Here is a 19,361-nt window from a genome sequence, read left to right on the forward strand (position 1 = left end):
CGCGAGACAGAGTGGCTGGTTGTTGGAATGTAGTAACAGCTGTTTGTTGACTCTGTTGGTGAGCGCAGGGTGGGATTTGTTCCAGAGATGCTCGGCTGTGCATTCGATGAAACTGTGTGTGTGACTCCCCAGACAAACGGCGCACACAGCGGGGGAGAGCTGTCCATGTACACTGTCCTGAAAACCCGCGTGATGACTGGCAGCAGGGGGATCTCAAGAGGACTGAGGTCATGTAGACCGTCCAGGTGATGCTGAGCGCCTACAATCTGGATTGTGCTGCGACCTAGAAGGTCCCGGAGAGCAACCTGAACACTTTGAATGTTGGCCCGGGGTAAAGGTGTTGTCACTCATCCTTGAACCTTGTGAACACTGAAACAAAACAATGCAGATGTAGGCCAGTCGTAGATGCAAAGACGCAAACACAAACACAATAATCGCAAGGTGAATGCAAACACCAGAAACACAAGGCAAATGCAAACACAAACACATGGGGCAAACACAGATGAGACAAGGATGAACACATGTAAAGAAAAGGAGTGATACAAAGTCAGTGAAGTGAAATTTGATATTGTAAGGATTAGGCTAACCTGGTAGTCAAAATCATGATCCTTGCGCCTTCTGTCTTCATGATAGAGACGGTCCAAAGTGCGAGTAATCTCAGCATCATCAAGTATGGAAATGTCCCAAGCACCCCCTGGCAGGGGAATAGCTTGATGCCAGGCACGTCTTTGTTCCTCTTGATACATCAACAGAGTACACTTATCCAGAGGGTCGTCTGAACTCCAGTAGCGGTGCAACATGAGTGCCCCCAAAATCCCGCTAACATATGCACTCTATCATGTCCCCAACCTCGTTCGGTTAACGAAGCGACAAGATGAGGAATGGCTTGTGCGAACTTGAGAGCATCTAAGTTGCTATCGGGTACCACCATTGTTGAAGGCTGCGTCGTGTTGGCCGCTATCCAAGTGGTAGAGCCATCTGCTGTCTTGTGGGGCACCATCCCCTCGTCATCCGTAGCACGATAGATCAAACGCGCATCTGCTATACCCTTGTTTGTCCAGTAGTAAATCTCTACATAATGCCCTTTTTCGAGCTTCTGAAGTGCGAAATCCAATACAAGAATGTTTTCAGTGGTATGAGAAGGACAAGGATGTTTAGGAATGGGAATATGTTTGAGTCTGTTCTTTTTCTTTTCTTCTTCATCAACCGCATCATCTGTGAGGCATTGAGCCTGAATTTTTCAATTGTGCTCTTCGTCGAGCAAACATTGTTTGTCTGTGGCTTCAACATGGTCTGTGGCCACTTGATCCTGCCACTGAACACGCTGTGCTGCATTGGTAGCTACCCAAACTGCTTGCAATAGTTCAGCGGCTTGTTCTTCAGTGTTATTTAATGCTACAAGCGGCATGCGACTTGTTTGATAAAAGGCTAACATAAAGTCTGGAGACACATCCACATGCGGGTCAGATAAAAGACGATTCATTGTAGGTAGACTTGAGAATTTGTTTTAAAACAATCTTTGATTGAGCAAGCTGCTAGTTGTGCGACAGGACTCGAGCAGCAACCAGCAGAAATTTTGACGAGTGGTGAGAGTGAGGAAAAGAAAGAATGCATGCCTTGCTTGTTCGTGTCAGGCATAGACCTCATTCTAAGCATGTGCTTGTGCCTTGTACTTACTTAGAACACAACCAACATCGCCAACGACTGGAACTTTCTGCCTCCGAAAGCTGCACATGTGAGTGTCCAACCAGTCACGTGCACAGATACTAATTTGCAAATCACATTCTAATTCTACTAACAAGGGCATTGTTTTCGCACTGCAATACTTATTCGGCCCATGATGTAGGCTTCTTCTCTCCCATATGTGATTTGCCTTGCGACCTTGTGATGGTGTTGTATAAGTATTCAACAAATATCAATCACAAATCAGGATGTCTGTATCTGGCTGTATGCTTACCATCTCTTTGTTCGTTGTCTTCAGATATAATCATGATAGCCATATGAGGTGACACATAACTTAAAGGCAAGACATATTCGACCCACTCTGTGTCACTCTGACCTCTCTGGTGCCCATTTCAATCACATCACGCCTGGGATGGACCTGTGTTAGATCAATGACTACATTATTTATAGGGAACTCCTCGATTTTGGCAAGTTTGCAGCAAAAATACCCCAAGAACCAAGTTGCCGACATCACCAACAACAGGAGCTTTCCTGGTATTCAGCAATAGCTACACATGGAAATTAAATCTACTTTGATCATCGAGTGTTTCTTTTTGTACAATGTCTCACCGAAATACTTACTTCATCCGATCAAGGATCCATCTCCATCATGCAGATTTCGGCAGTAGAAGGGCTGAACGGGGGGGTATATCTAGCATCGATGCTATCATTATACACCACCAACATTCCCCATTTGCCCATACTCATCCTCAAATATGATTGTAGCCTTCAACAATCCCGGTTTGTGGCCGATAATCGGTATTGACATTCATCTCAGCTATTGGATATGTTTGTCACATCAAGATATCTAGATCGAACATTGACATGCGGTTTTGCAGTTGCCGCTGGCAGCATGGTGGTATATGATTGGGGTGAGCAGAACATTGTTTGCAGGCTGCTGATCTTCTCATAATATTTCCAGCGCTAACAATTGGACAAGAGGTAGGTCAATATTATTGCCAGAGCAGCCAACTTGCTAAGAATGGTGTCATAGATCAAACTTATCTGGGTAAGTGACGAGAGTCCTGTATTAGCAGAAAAGAAGAGAATACAATGAATTCATGACAGAGGCAACGTTGGTCTCTCATGACTGCACTGTATTTGCTTGTTCATACCTCATGTTGTGCTATAACGTGGCTGGCAAGTTGTGCTGACTCCAAGATGTTTCAGATATGTTATATTGGAATACCATATTTTGTGTGTGTGTCAAGGCCAACAACTTGGCATTGTGCTAATGCTCGTCTCTGACAATCAGTCTCTATGTTCTGTGTATGTGTCATATGTGCTGTGTTCGATTCTTCTGACCAGCGGCACACAGAAAATACGCTGTTGGTCTCGCTGGGAGATGCAGTGAGTATGACACAACCATCTCATTCCTATTGAATGAATACACTCATATGTAGGGGTGAGTGAGATTCCAAACATTGAACCTGGCCCGACATAATGACTACTCAGGTGTGAGTTGGTGTTTGATACTAATACCTGGGGACAATCACTGATTGGAAAGCGCCCCTTGGACCTGAACCAAGTGGCACCCCGGCTAGGACCCTGGAACTAAATGCGCACTCAACGGCGCTCCCAACCTTCAACAAACAGTAGAACCAAGCAAAATCTCAATATAGATGGCCCCAACACCCGCCTTGGGAAGCAATAAAAGGAACGGATCTAGGAATCTAAAGGACATGATGGCTCCAAACACCAACATCAACAATAGCAACTCCTCCGAACCTTCCTGGCCACCCACTCCGGCAGTTGTGCCAACACAAAATAGATGTGCCCCACCTAAATTAACCACTAATGAAATTATAGCTCTAAATAATGAATTTACTAATGCGACATCTGCCAAAGCCTACCTAGAACATATCGCCCTTGCTATAAGTGGTAAACCGTACACAACAGAAACCATCACCAAAATACTCCTGCACATAACCCAATTAAACGGAATCTCACTCCCAGCACAAACAGCAATCTGTGCAATAGCCTTTGTGTTGGAAGAGGCAGTATTAGATGAAAATACAGACATCATAGCAAGGCATATCATGGTGGCAATTTCCCCACACATAGCTAAGTTACAGGACACCAAAGAGAAGCTAACCAAATTAGCCACAGATATGAACATCCCATCATCAAACACCCCAAACCCGCAACTAGAGAAAATTCAAACAGCTGTGGACAGCCTTTCAGAACGAGTAGCCGAATCCATTACCTCCAAGCCATCTTACGCAAACATACTCACAGCAGACCAACGCCCAGGTACAGAAGCCCAGAACCAACAAACACAATGCATGGCATGAGAAGCAATAAAAGACAGGCAAATCATGATAGGTTTCGCAGCTAACAGTCCTTTAGCAGCAGGAAAATCATCCCACGCACAACTAGTAGTATGAGTCAAGAATGCACTCAGCAGCATCAAAACGGACAACGAATCACCCAAACTGGAAATGCGCTCAGTTACTCAATTCAAACAAGGAGGTATGGTAATCGAACTAACAACCAAAGAAGCAGCCACTCTCATTCATAGCAACACTGACATCAAAAACGAACTAACGCGCAACCTCAACCCAGAAGCCACCTTCAGAGAAAGAACCTACTCCCTAATTGTCCTGTTCATGCCGGTCAGCTATGACCCAAGCAACAAAGACAATATAAAACAACTAGAGAAAGAAAATGAATGGAACGAAGGAGCTATATCAATGGCCCATTGGGTAAAACCAGTCGAGAAACAATCAAGTACACAAAGAGTTGCACACTTAATGCTAACCTTCACAGATCCTCAAACGGCTAACTCAGTGATATGCAAAGGTATCATGGTGGACCATATGCTATTATGGCTGAAAAAGAACAGATGAGAACCCCTTCGCTGTACAAAATGTCAACATTATGGCCACATAGCACGTGAATGCATAGCACACAGAGACACATGTGCAAACTGCGGCAACAATCACCGCACCCAAGACTGCTCAACGAAAGACAAACACTTCTGCACGGCATGCAATGCAGACGATCACCCTAGCTGGAGCCGAGACTGCCCTTCTTTCATTCAGAAATGCGAAGATACTGACAAAAGATACCCAGATAACACCATGCCATACTTCCTCACTGACGAACAATGGACACAAGTAGCAACCCCGCCCAAACCTCCTCCATACCGTAAACTACCCTCAAACCACACGACAAACAGGGACCTAATCCAGCAACACATCGACAACTACCTGCAGAGAAGAAACCCAGCACCGACCAGAGGCACCCCACCAACAAGAGGAGTCTGGCTACCATCAAGAGGCTTCGCACCGAGTCGCACAACAACATGCCCAAGATCTGAATTCATCGAACCGCACTTCAACCCACTGGAAGTAACCCAATTCAGCCAACGAGAACACAATGGTTGGAGATGATTAACACACCTGATAACACTGCAGTCCGTCTATAAATATGGCAAGAAAACCTCAACACATCACCAGATGCCCAGCACTGTATCCTCAGCAGCCCGCATACAGCCCGCGACTGGGACATCATCGCCATTCAAGAACCAACTATAGACTCAAAAGGTAACACGAAAGCCACACCCGACTGGCATGTAATATATCCAACTCTATGATACACGCAAGCAAAACGGTCACACACTGTAACCCTAGTACATATGTGCATTAACACTAACAGCTGGAGACAGATCCCCTTCCCATCAACAGATGTAGTAGTGATTCAATTCACAGGAACCTTCGGTAAGCTAACAGTATTCAACATATATAACGACAGAGAGAAGCAGGACACCCCCCCCCCCACCCTTCAACAATACCTCGAGGACAACATCCACACCATCCGCCCCACGCACGAAGACCACGTCATATGGTTAGGAGACTTCAACTGCCACCATGCACTCTGGAAAGAAGAACACAACCGACACTTATGCGAGCCACACGAAGCACAGGTAAATGCGGACACATGGATCAAATTATTAGCGGACTATGGTATGTGTCAAGCGCTAGTGAAAGACAAACCAACACTACAATCTACAAGAACGGGAAACTGGACTCAACCGGACAACGTCTTCTGCACTGACCACACATTAGAACTATTCACCATATGCGATACGGCCCCGGATCTGAGACCACCGAAAACAGACCACGTCCCCATCCTCAGCACACTTGACATGGCAGTCCAGCAAGCAACAATGACGACCAACCTCAATTACCGGGACATAGACTGGGAGAAATTTGCGAAGCGCCTCAAAGAACAACTAGCTACAATACCAGAACCGCAACCAATAGCAGACCAGGAAGAATTCCAAACCGCAGTGAAGAATCTCACAAAGGTACTCCGAAGTGTCATCGAAGAAGTGGTGCCAAAGACCAAACCAAACCCGCATGTGAAACGATGGTGGACCAAGGAACTATCCCAAATGTTAGAATGCAAACACGAGCTAAGTGGTCTTTCATACAAATTCAGAGCGCTACCGAATCACCCAGCACACGAGGAGCACCGCAGAATCAGAAACCAAGTCTCAGAAGCCATCTACAAAGCCAAGAAAGATCACTGGACTCAATTCCTCGAGGAGGCCACACAATGTGAAGTCTGGATAGCCAACAAGTATGTCACCACCCCTAGCACAGACGGTGGCAAAACCCGTATACCAGTCCTCCAATCCAAAAACGCAGATGGAATGATCACCGAAGCCATATCCAACGATGAAAAGAGTTCAATTCTAGCTAAGTCATTCTTCCCTCCACCCCCCGCTAACAATTTCATTCCAGAAGACTACATATACCCAGAACCAATAGTCCCATTTGAACGTATCACAGAAACACATGTCAAACAAGCCATCAAGAATACGAGCCCGTACAAAGCCCCAGGACCAGATGGAATATGCAACATAGTTTTCAAATGGAACTCCAAAGCACTCACCCCATATCTAGCCCGCATATTTGACGCAGTATTCACACACCAAACGTACTATGAACCATGGCACGAATTCATGACAATTGTACTACGCAAGCCCGGCAAAGCTGACTACACCACTCCTAAGGCATACCGTTCAATAGCTTTGATCAACACCATGTGCAAACTACTGACAGCTATAGTTACACAACAAGTAACCGACATCCTCGAAACCCACCATCTTCTACCAGCCAACCACTTTGGAGGACACCCAGGACGATCAACCACAGACTCCATACACCTTCTGGAAGCGACAATCAAGGATGCATGGAGATCGAAATGAGTAGCATCAGTACTGTACCTGGATATCGAAGGTGCCTTCCTGAACACAGTCACAAGCCGTCTCATTCACAACATGAAACATCGCCGCCTACCTCCAGAACTAGTTTACTTCACAGAAAGGATGCTCACAGGACGCCTGTACACAGCTAAGATTCAATGACTTTCTCTCAGATTGGTTCCCAGTAAACAACTGGTATAGGACAAGGGGACGCACTATCTATGATATGCTACATAATATACAACTCCGATCTGGTTGAAGTAGCACGAGGACGCATAGGCAACCGCAGAGAAGAAATCACACTAGCTTTCGTGGATGACACGGCCTTCATCGCCATTGCTGAAACTTTCGAAGAGACGCACAACATACTCAAGGACATGCTCAAACGAGAAAACGGAGGATACCAATGGTCAAACAAACATAATTCAAAATTCGAAACTATGAAGTTCGCGCTCATGGACTTCACACGTAGCAAAACAAAGGAACGAAGACCAATTGTCATCAACGATATAACTATCCAACCATCTCACCATACACACTTTTTAGGAATCATAGTTGACCAGGACCTCACCTGGAAGGAGCACGCAGCATACGCGATAGCAAAAGGCACTGAATATGTTCTACAGATCCGATGTCTCTCAAAAACGGCTATGGGAATACCAACCAAACTAATGCGACAACTATATCTAATGGTAGCAGTCCCAAAATTCGCATACGGAGTCGACATATGGTTCAGGCCTATACTCAAGAAAGGAACCAACATGAACATTATGCAATGAGGTTCAAAAGGCATAGTGAAAAGGCTCACATCAATACAACAAATAGCAGCGATAAGTATAACAGGTGCCATGAGGACCTCCCCGACTGACTCTCTCGAAGCCCATGTGAACCTCCTCCCTATACCACTGCTACTCCAAAAGTTCTGTCACCGCGCCGCAGTACGCTTGGCTACCCTGCCCCAATCCCACCCTCTCCACAGGAAAATCCAATGGATAATGAAGCACAACGTCCAGACCCACTGTTCATCACTGCATAACCTCATCCACACCTTCCAAGTCTTCCCAGATGAAGTAGAAAAAATAGACCCATTGAAACGAACGAGAACACCAGAAGAGCCGATATATGAAATAAAAATTGCAAAAAACAAGAAAGAGGCAATACAGGAACACGAACAAGTAAACAACGCAATTCAAATATACACAGATGGATCAGGATACAAAGGAGGGATCGGAGCAGCAGCAGTACTAATACGCAACGGACAAGAACCACACATCCTACGCTATCACCTAGGACCAGACGACAAACACACAGTATACGAAGCCGAAACATTAGGACTGACCTTAGCCGCCCAACTCCTAGCAACAGAACGAAATGCGATATTCCCGGCTTCAATACTACTCAACAACCAGGCAGCAATAGTATGTGGATCCTCAACGGACAAGGACAGTAGCAACTTTATCCCAGGTAAGGATCCACATGGGTAAACCCTGGGGTGTCAGCACTCTAACCCACACCCGCACCCCGAGGAATACCCGCACCCGAGCTGAGGGTCTGGGTTTTGTTGTGGGTACAAGGGTAATGCACCGCGGGTACAACCCATCATGGGTATACCCTGCAGGTACACAACTTGAATGACATATGGCAGGATACGAAAAAATTACTATACATGTAGAAATAGTAAGCTGTATACCTATAACACCTGAATTCTATCCCACCCATCCTCAAGCTCGTCCTCATCACCTTCAACATCAGGCAGGGAGCTGACTTTGACAACATCTTCGGTCTTTATGAGGTTGAGCCGGCTCCAGTAGTGAAGGCACAATAGTGCACGAGTCGACTGCACAGTGAGGCGAGAATGAACATGAGATAGTAAGAGGCGGCCACGACTGAACAAACACTCGACATCGACTGAAGTAGCTACAAGACAACGCAAGAAGTTCTGAACAATTGGCAATGAGAAAAAAAATCAGACTCACCAGGGATTGTAAGATAATCCAGTGCCATTCGTGACAGATGCAGATAAGTATCACGGCACTCATACCACCAGGCAATGGGGTCGACGACATGTTCAACGTCCATGCCGAGATAGTGGTCCAGCTCATTGGTTAAGTTGGTCTTGGGTGCCACAAGTGCTGGAATATTGTCGAAAATGTTCTAGAATCCAGTCAGTCATCGAAAGGCAGATATTATTAAAACAAACAAACTGTCTGTGAGTCGTCAATAGTCGGTCCAGCATCCATTGTGTCGTCATTGATGATCTCCAACTCCAGATAGGAACAGTTGAATTCTGTGCGCACCAGAACTTCTGCCGTCTCAATCCACTCCTCCTGCCAACGAGCCGTCTTGAAGTAGGATAACTTGTGACGCGGGTGTAGCACTATGTAGAAAAACAAAATGGTCAGTGGTTTCAAACCAGAAAACATCACTCACCCATAGCAATCTGATATACTTTGGATTTGTCTGTCATTTGATAGTAGCAATTGAGGGTCAGCTTTGCTAGTCGTACGGCTGCACAAATGGATGGCAGGTACTTCTTGCTGCAGGAATACATTGTAAGTCGTTTGTCGATTAAATCCATCGCTGCAGAGTTCATGTTTAGGTTTAGTACTAGTGGTATGTAACATCATTTCATGTGTCAACCCAAGCCAAGGGTATGGGTGAGGGTATGGGTGGCGCAAGGTCAGACCCACACCCGCACCCCAGGGGTACCCACACCCACCACCTGTGCGGGTTTTCAAAACCCATGCATATGCCTAATCCCAGGACACTTCAGGAACATGATCAAAGCCATCTTGAAACGACAGGACAACCAAAGGAACTTCAAACTCACCGTATGCTGGGTACCAGGACATGTGAACATACCAGGCAATGAGTTAGCAGACCGCGAAGCTAGGAAAGCGGCAGAAGACCCACAGAACAATAGCCCGACACGTAAACTGCCTAGATATTTGTGGAACAAGCCACTGTTATGTAACGCCCCAGCATTAAGAGCTGCGCAAAAGATCAAGATGAAGGAAATATGGAAAACCCTCTGGACGAAATCCCCTCGCTTCACTCGAACCCGTGACATCGACCCCTCCATGCCCTCCGCTAAGTACCTCAAACTTGTTAACGGCCTACCCAAAAGACACGCCAGCATATACATCCAGCTCCAAACCCGACATATCCCCCTCAACCACCACCTATATCGAATTAGCAAATCCATATCACCGCACTGTCCAATATGCCCAGGAACAAACGAAACCATCCACCACTATCTATTTGAATGCCCCCAATACCACAATGAACGCCATATATTTGCCAATGCCACACGCCGTTACGCCATGTCCATAACCCACATACTAACCTCTGAAAAAATCACCCCACACCTCATCCGTTACGTAAATAGCACAGGAAGATTCAAACCAACCTTCAGCGAATTGTAACATCAACGAACAATTATATTGAAGCAAATATGTAACAAGTACATACCCAGACACCGTGTAAACCATCAAGCCCCACCATCAACCCACTCTCCCACATCAAGACCGACACCACTCGTTGATGTCACTGACAGGACAAAAGAAGACGCGTCAACTAGAGGAAGCACCATCAACGCGAGACAAATATGATCAGATCATCACTGAGAAGTCTTATGTATTCTCCCAAACACCTCTACTAACAAATCTTCTTACCCGCAGTGCTCTTTTTGTGCTTGATCACCTAGGTGACAGAGTACGAGTTTGCAACATAAAGAAAAGCCCCAAACAAAACATACTACAATAGAATGCTCATGACGAGACAATGTCCAACATAGGGTCTATGACCCCAAAGGACTATAATCTGAAGCAAAAAAAAAAAAAATCACTGATTGAGTGTTTCAGGCAATATTGCATACTACATAATGAATGGGACAAACATGGCCGTAGCTGCCATGTTTGGCGGTGGGTTACCTAGCTCAATACCTCTGTGATATTGACTCGACTGCAACATTATGCAAGTCATCATGATTGCCCGATTACACGCCATGTATCAGGGATCCAGAATGATGCTTACATTCCTTGTTATCATGTTCCTGGCTGTAAACATCGCCTATGGGGTCTTGACAGCAATAGTGCTCAAGGATAGTGTAGTGGGTGAGCTTACTTGTCTACTTGAAGAACACAGTTCATTGGACGAATGTCAGAGGAGCTGGTACTCTCTGGCACATATGGGTGTAATGAGGTGTATAATGAGGATGTCTAGCTTTTTTTTCCGATGTTCTGGATGCTCCCCACTGTTTGGGAGGTCCTCGCACTGTGTCTTTCAGCCTGGGTTGCTGTGAAACATTTCCATGACCTGCGAAGACTCGGCCATTCGATAGGAACGAACATTGAAGACTGTTTCAGAATGCTCATACAATCTCACGTGCTTTATTTTGCAAGGTAAGCTTGCCATGTAACTGTGGTCATAGTTGTCTGCTCAAGTCCTGCGTGTGCTAGCTTTGTTTATGTCTATTGCCTCCGGCTTGCTGGTTTATCTCCAGAGATCAATGTGGGCTGATCTATCGCTGACATCTGTGTGTAAACATTGCTCATCGTTTCTGCAGAATTTAGAATCTACTGGAGATCTGATACGCTATGGTGCTCTTCAAATTTTATTAGGCCTGCAGATGTTTGTGCTGGGACCACACCTTATCCTTAGTGTTCGAGAATATCACACCAAACTTGTGGCTGGCTCTGACGCAGAAACTAGCATGAATTTGATTGTCTTCCAGGAGCATGTACATGTAATGACTAGTAGTACTGTGTAGGGACATACATGGCGAGTGGTCTGCAGGGAAGAGAAATTTGGTCAAGGATCCATTGTAGTATTTATTTCATGTATGATGTTTCAAAGCATATTTAAATCGAGGTTCATGTATCCCAATTCATTTGTTGTTGTATCTCTACTGGAATATGTGAATTGCCTCCACCAAATGGCAAGCTGAAATTATTCGGAACATCTCGCAGCCAACCCAGCCCTTGATGCCTGATACTGAAATGAGCAAGAATAGTATAGATTAACGAAACAAGTGACTCTACGTGGTGTTCCTTTGTCTGGGCACACAGATGATGATGAAGCGACTGTGAACCTGAAGCCCAAACAGCTTATGCCTGATTAGTCTGAGATGCATTCTCGTCCATCCGGGCAACGGAGAGGGAAGATGTATAGATCGCACGGACTCATTGCTCGACTGTCACCAATGAGTAATGCAAGGTGATGAGAGTAGGGTGGAGGATTAGTAGAGAATCCGAGCTTCAAGTCAGAAGGCCTCAAAGTACTCAAGAGGCATCGACCAAGATATTATGTTGGAGCCCTGGCTAAGCATGACCATCAGAGTCAAGCACTGAATGAGACAGAGACATACATACATAGATTCACTTGTCGGCATCTATCACAGTCGAGCCCAGGGCAAGCCAACAGTGATCGCTTGAATGACGGATATGATAGAAGGTGGGAAACTGGCCCGGAAAATGTGGAAGATTCGAAGGTATTTTGCAGGCACATTGAAGGCTAACATGGGCTGTAACAACTCCTGGTGAGGATAGGATGATAACCAAGTTTATTTATTTATCTAGATTGAGGGAGAACCTACAGGCGTGCCTGGGAGGCGTTAGAGATACTTTCTCCTCGCTGATGGCCCTTCTCCACGAGGTCTACCAGCCACAAAATGAATATAGGATCGCGGATATGAGCAGAACAGACCTAGTAAAACTTTGAAGATCAACTTTACATACTCAATGTTGTGTCTAAAGTTTTTTTGTCGACCTACAGTTTTGAGATTTCGAGAGGCGTTGGCCGACATGAGTGACCACGGCAATCTGATTCTCAGAGATAAATTTCTCTAGAGTCTGGAGCACTAATAGTGTTCCATTCAGCAACAAATCGTGCATAAAGAGCCTGAGTAAATGTAGGGTGAAAGATCGGAACATCTGATACCCATATCAGTTGTCATTGTAGATGTATGAACCAACATATCACTGAAATATAATAATGACGATTGTCATTCAGCGATACTGAGCGTGATAGGTTTAAAAAAAGAAACTGACCATTTGACTGTTGGAGTAAAGCACCGAACGAGACGCATATATACACACACTTCACTTCAACAAATCATTATCTGCTCGCCCATGTACTGCATGAGTGCTATGTTTGAGTCTGGACAGCTGATGGAGCAGAATTCTACACATGCTACCGTCTATCAGCTATTTCAACACGAAGACCGAGGGGGAAATAAGTGCGCATAATTTGTGGAAGCTCAGATGCTTGTAATTGTCGCATTTATTCATCTAGGCTGCTCGGATCATAGGGACCAGGGAATGTAGAAATGGTGTGTCTGAGTTTAGATAGCTGATGATTCAAGAATTCGACATATTAATCACTGTCTCGGATTATCATATGTCCGAGCACGAAGCATGAAGAATGAAAAGGAATCAATAATTACAATGTTTGTAGAATTGTGTTGGGTATGTATGGCCTGTCGAAGTCTTACAAGTTAGAGCTTATCCTGGACGAAATTACATAGAAAAAGCCTACCTTTTAACGTCAGAATAGATGATTCTTCGACCGATGGGCTGATCGCCCTCAGGGGGGGTGTAGATATGTCAAATGTGAGGGTAAAAGTCCTTGGGGTGCAGACTCCCATGTGTATAAGATTAGTCTCTGAGATCAGCATGGCTGTATTTGAAATATAAGCAATTCTGTAGGAACTTGGGTTTGTGAGTAGATACAGTTATACAATTGCAGGTTAGTAGTGTCATCGTGTCCATAATGCAGAAGTGGAGTTGAAGGTGAAGAAGGGTAAAGATGTGACGCACTCAAAGATATTTTGTAGGAACATCGAAGACGGTACCATGTCTTAGGCTGTTGGGGCGACCAATAAGGAACACAATTTGCTGGTGACCAGCGGTATCTGTGTGATATATCAGAAGTATCAAGCCTATGCATGATGATCATGAGGAAAATGAAGTTCCGGTGAGAAGCTATGATATCAGTGATTCCGATGATGGTGGTCATCAGTCTGTAGAAAGAAAAAGTGGTTCCTTCTTAAAATACGTGTGGCGAACAAAGTCCAACCTCGCACTAAATGAATCAAAACTTGGGAATTGGATGATGCTTGGAATGAATACGCTAGACCATGACAAATTGGAAGGTTTAAAATGATGCATACATATACCAATCATTGAATGATCATCATATTCGACATGTATTAGTAAAAGACGAGATGGACGACAACACAGAGACATGAACAATGGCAGGACAATATGATCAACCTTCCAGCACAGATTTACTGTCGATTCTCGTCTTGAATTTGCAAGCCTATCATGAAGTTCAAAGGCGATTATCGAGGGCCCATCATGATAGGTGACTGACAGCCATAAGCTGCGGCCACTACTATGCGATCTTTTCTGACTCACCGACATGCATCAAAATTTTAGCTGGTGAACACTAAAAACATCACGTGTGGCAGCAATGCGGTGGTGAAATTTTTGCTCCTCGGACTTGGCTTGCGAGGATACCATTGTACCTCTTGAGGAGGTGATGGGGAGGCCCTTGCTATGAGAGGCAGATCTCAGAGAATCAAGATGGGTTTCGTCCAAGTTTCATCCAAGTCTAACAGCAAGTACGTACTGACCGTGAGAACAGTCTAAGGGCGAATCATCAATTCCGAGCTGATGTGACAATGTATGCTGTGCAACATGATTGAACAATCAGACTACACTGCAACTTTTGGAGCATACCCATGTGGTATTCAGCAATAGCTGTGCGAGGAAATCAAAATCTACTTTGATCATCGAGGGCTGAACGGGGGTATATCTAGCATCAACACTATTGTTATACACCACCAACATTCCCCATTCGCCCATACTCATCCTCAAATATGACTGTAGTCTCGAATGATCCCAGTGTGTGGCCGATAGTCGGTATTGACATTTATTTCAGCTATTGGATAGGTTTGTCAATACAAGATGTCTCGATCTAACATTGACATCCTGTTTCGGCATTGTGCTAATGCTCATCTCTGACAATCAGTACCCAAATTCTGGGTATGTGTTATATGTGCTGTGTTTGATTCTTCTGACCAGTGGGACATAGAAAGTATGCTGTTGGTCTCGCTGGGAGATGCAGTGAGTATCATGCAACTATCTCATTTTTATTCAATTAATAAACTCATGTAGGGGTGAGTGAGATTCCTAACATTGAGCCTGGCCCGACATAATGACTACACAGATGCGAGTCAGTGTCTGATACCAATACCCGAGGCTGAGGTGGGTGACCTAGCTCGATACCTCTGTGATATTGACTCGACTGAAACATGACGCAAGTCATCATGATTGCCCGGTTACATGCCATGTATCAGGGATCCAGAATGATGCTTCCTTGTTACCATGTTCCTGGCTGTAAACATCGCCTGTGTGGTCTTGGCGGCAATAGGACTAAAGGATAGTGTAGCGGGTGAGCTTACTTGTCGACCCGAAGAACGCAGCTCATTGGACGAATGCCAGAGGAGCTGATACTCTCTGGCACATATAGGTGTGCTTTGTATATTTCAGGCCTCCAGCTTCTGTCTTCAATGAATTGGATGCTCATCACTGTTTGGGAGGTGCTCGCACTGTGTATTTCAGCCTGGGTTGCTGTGAAACACTTCCGTGACCTGCGAAGACTCGGCCAATCGACAGGAACGAACATCGGGGACTGTTTCAGAGTGCTGATACAATCTCACGTGCTTTATTTTGCAAGGTGAGGTTGTCATGTAATTGTGGTCATAGTTTTCTGCTAAAGTCCCGTGCGTGCTAGCTTTGTTTGTGTCTCTTGCCTCCAGCTTGCTACTCTATCTCCAGAGATCACTGTGCGCTGACCTATCGCTGACATCTGCGTGTAAACATTGCTCACCGTTTCTGCAGAATTCATATTCTACTGGAGTTATGACACTCGATGGTGCTCTTGATATTTTATTAGGCGTGCAGATGTTTGTGCTGGGCCCACGCCTAATCCTTAGTGTTCGAGAATATCACGCCAAACTCGTGGCCGGCTCTGATGCAGAAACTAGTATGAATTCGATTGTCTTCCAGGAGCATGTACATGTAACGACTAGCAGTACTGTGTAGGGTCATACATGGCAAGTGGTCTGCAGGGAAGAGAAATTTGGACAAGGATATCAGCCGTCATAGTATTTATTTAATGTATGGTGTTTCCGAGCATATTTAAATTGAGGTTCATGTATTCCAATACATTTCTTGTTGTATCTCTACTGGAATAGGTGAATTGCCTGCACCCAATGGCAAGCCGAAATTATTCGGAAAGTCTCGCAGCCAACCCAGCCTTTGATGCCCGATACTGAGGTGAATGAGCATAGTATAGATTAACAAAATAACTGACTCTACATGGCATTCCTTTGTCTGTGCACACAGATGATGAAGAAGTGACTGGAACATGAAGCCTAGACGGCTTATAGCTGATTAGTCTGAGATGCATTTTCGTCCATCCGGGCAACGGAGAGGGAATATTTATAAATCGCGCGGACTCATGGATCGACTGTCATGAATGAGCATGGTAAGGTGATGAGAGCGATGTGGAGGATTAGTAGAGAATCCGAACTTCAAGCCAGAAGGCCTCAAAGTAATAAAGAGCCATCGACCAAGATATTATGTTGGAGCCCCGGCTGAGCATGACCATCAGAGTAAAGCACCGAACAAAATACTGATGTGCATACATAGATGTACCCGTCAGCATCTATCAGAGTCGCTCCCAGGGCAAACCAATAATCACTTGAATGACTGATGTGATAGAGGGTGGGAAACGGGCCCAGAAAACAGGCCCGGAAAACGTGGAAGATTCGAAAGTATTTTGCAGGCACTGTAAAGGGTAACATGGGCTGTTGCAATTTCTGGGTGCCGGTGAGTGGCTAGATGGAGACGCGACGAGTATCAATGATCTTTGACATTTGAAGCGGGGGTGTTCAATCATGTTCCAATCCCGCACTAAATAGCAGTGTGATAGCCTATAGATGACTCTCAGCATGATTAGTACAAGGGAATACCTGGGAATACACGAATGATGGCAGAACTACTAGGTATGTCGAGAGGATCTATCGGGCATCAGATCACTGTATTCCAAGTTTTTTTATTTATCTAGATTGAGGGAATTTGGGATAGAACCTACATTTGGTTCAAGGCGTGCCTGGGAGGCGTAGAGATCCTTTCTCCTCACTGATGGCCCTTCTCCACGAGGTCTACCAGCCACGAAATGAATATGGGATCACGGATATGAGCGGAACGGACCTAAGATGTTGAGGATCATTTACATACTCAATGTCGTGTCTCAATGACCTACGGTTTTGAGATTTTGAGAGACATTGACTGACATGAGCGACTACGACAATCTGAATCTCGGAGATACATTGCTCTAGAGTCTGGAGCACTAATAGTGTTCCATTCAGCAACTGCTCAGTACACCGCTCGAATCGATTTGCATTCAGGATCCTCGTGATCTGCTGAGCCCCATACTATTGTCCAGCTGGGCCGCAGAGAAATAGCAACGAATTGGTCGTAAAGAGTAAATGTAGGGTGAAAGATCGAAAAGTCTGATACCCAGATCAGTTGCCATTGTAGATGTATGAACCAATGTATCACTGAAATATAACAATGACGATTGTCATTCAATGATACTGAGCGTGATAGGTTTAAAAAAAGAAACTGACCACTCAACTGTCAGACTAAAGCACTGAACGAGATGCATATATACATACATCACATCTCAGAGTTGAAGAGATAATGACTTGAAAGTATACACTTCATCTCAACAAGTCGTTATTTGCTCGCCCATGTACTGTATGAGTGGTATGTTTGAGTCCGGACAGCTGATGGAGCAGAATTCTACACGTGCGACCGTCTATCAGCTATTTCAACACAAAGACCAAAGAAGAAAGAAGTACGCACGATTTATAGAAGGTCAGATGGCTTGTAACTGTCGTGATGCGAAGATCACAGGGATCAGGGAATAATCACTCGCTCGGCTTATCATAAGTCCGAGCACGAAGCATAGAGCACGAAAAAGAACCAAGAGATTACAATGATCGCAGAATTGTCCGTTGGGTATGTATGGCCCGTCGAAATCTCACTAGTAGCACGTCCATCAGTGCAAATCGTCCAGTGAGATTGTAAACATGTTCACCCATAAATTTCCGAGTGGTGCTGGAGTAGCGTGTCGAAGTCCAGACAGCTAATACCTCAAGAGTAAATGAAAACAGCTTATATCTGTTAGAGCAAGAAGAATGATCATGATTCATAAAGCCCAGATGACATGCATGACATCGAAAAGTTTATCACAGCATGAAGCTATTAGTCACCTGGACGAACAAACAGAGCGAATTTCAGGACTGGATAGGAAAAGGAAAAACAGCGCATCTGTACTCAGATAGGTGATGCAGGAAGAATTCCGTTTTGAGGGAAAAACTCACTATTATCTGTCCGAGCACAAAATAAGATGGGGAATGACAAGGTGCCGAATCGGAGCTTGCCGGAGAGTCAGCACCACGCGTCCAACTGAGCGTGACACTTGGTTTTCTACCTTCTCATTACTATTCAAATCATAGTATCTGCATATCAGAATATCTATTACTATACTCTCGTTTACTCGCCCCCTCACATTCATAATACCATACCATACGTTAGTTCGTTCCACCCCACCCACCGCTACATCCATTGATTCTTTCGCACCATCAATTCATCTTATTCAGCTATTCATCGTTCTTCCGCAAGGCTACACACAAATCGCTGTTTGTTTGCCCGCCCACCCAGCGGCTCAATCCTTCAGCGTCCAGCCCGAGCTAACACTCGGACTCAGCCCAACCTCACAGGAGCCTTCGCGTCAGATCGTTTTTCGTCAGTACAACAGTCGAAGTTGGAAAGGGTGGCCTTCAGAGCGGTAGTCAAATCTCTTTAGGCGCGGGGAAGATTGTGTCTGGAAAATCTGTCGCAGGAGCAAGGCTTTAGTCTCAAATACATAGCATGGATAAGACACAAATTGATGTAATGTCTATCATAGGGCTTCGCCCCCACAGACAATAAACAAGGATCCCCCCAAAAAAAAGACAGAAATTGAACGGGAGCTGTACGGGCGACCGTTACATCAAGTCTCGGCAAAGACTGAGGACATCATACCTTTTTAGAACACTCTCATTGCCCACCAACAAATCCCGGAGGTCCCGTATCTTTCGCATGCCAGTGTCACAGATTTATCGTGTCTAGTATCATGTGCGTCTATTATCCAGAGTTCAGATCGAGAATAGTGAAACAACGGGGCTATGAGATGATCTACTTCTCGGACTTTGGCAGTGCGTGTGCAATGTGGAATAATTATGCTACGGTGCAACTTTCCTAGCATGCCAATGACATTGCTGAGCATGTCCAAGGCCGGAGTA

The 19,361-nt window shown here is 45.1% G+C and overlaps 3 protein-coding genes across 3 annotated transcripts; all 3 read left to right on the forward strand.

Moving 5' to 3' along the window:
• Window positions 1–4,163: 4,163 nt before the first annotated feature.
• Window positions 4,164–4,571, forward strand: EDB93DRAFT_1085371 (uncharacterized protein; the record flags this gene model as incomplete). Its single annotated transcript, XM_041445905.1, has 1 exon — window positions 4,164–4,571. The coding sequence occupies one exon, from the start codon at window positions 4,164–4,166 to the stop codon at window positions 4,569–4,571; it is 408 nt and encodes a 135-aa protein (XP_041307674.1).
• EDB93DRAFT_1067360 (uncharacterized protein) lies at window positions 4,572–4,817 on the forward strand (the record flags this gene model as incomplete). The annotated part of the gene is made up of 1 exon (XM_041444925.1): window positions 4,572–4,817. A coding segment is annotated over one exon (246 nt), but the record flags the coding sequence as incomplete, so codon positions are not given.
• A 6,018-nt stretch (window positions 4,818–10,835) lies between these two features.
• Window positions 10,836–11,161, forward strand: EDB93DRAFT_1250498 (uncharacterized protein; the record flags this gene model as incomplete). The annotated part of the gene is made up of 3 exons (XM_041453022.1): window positions 10,836–10,860; window positions 10,918–11,052; window positions 11,103–11,161. 3 exons carry the CDS (start codon window positions 10,836–10,838, stop codon window positions 11,159–11,161), a joined length of 219 nt encoding a protein of 72 aa, XP_041307676.1.
• Between the last annotated feature and the right edge of the window lie 8,200 nt (window positions 11,162–19,361).

Source organism: Suillus bovinus, assembly GCF_016758785.1.
Source record: "Suillus bovinus strain UH-Sbo-P2 chromosome Unknown EDB93scaffold_28, whole genome shotgun sequence".
Classification (NCBI taxonomy): Eukaryota; Fungi; Basidiomycota; class Agaricomycetes; order Boletales; family Suillaceae; genus Suillus; species Suillus bovinus.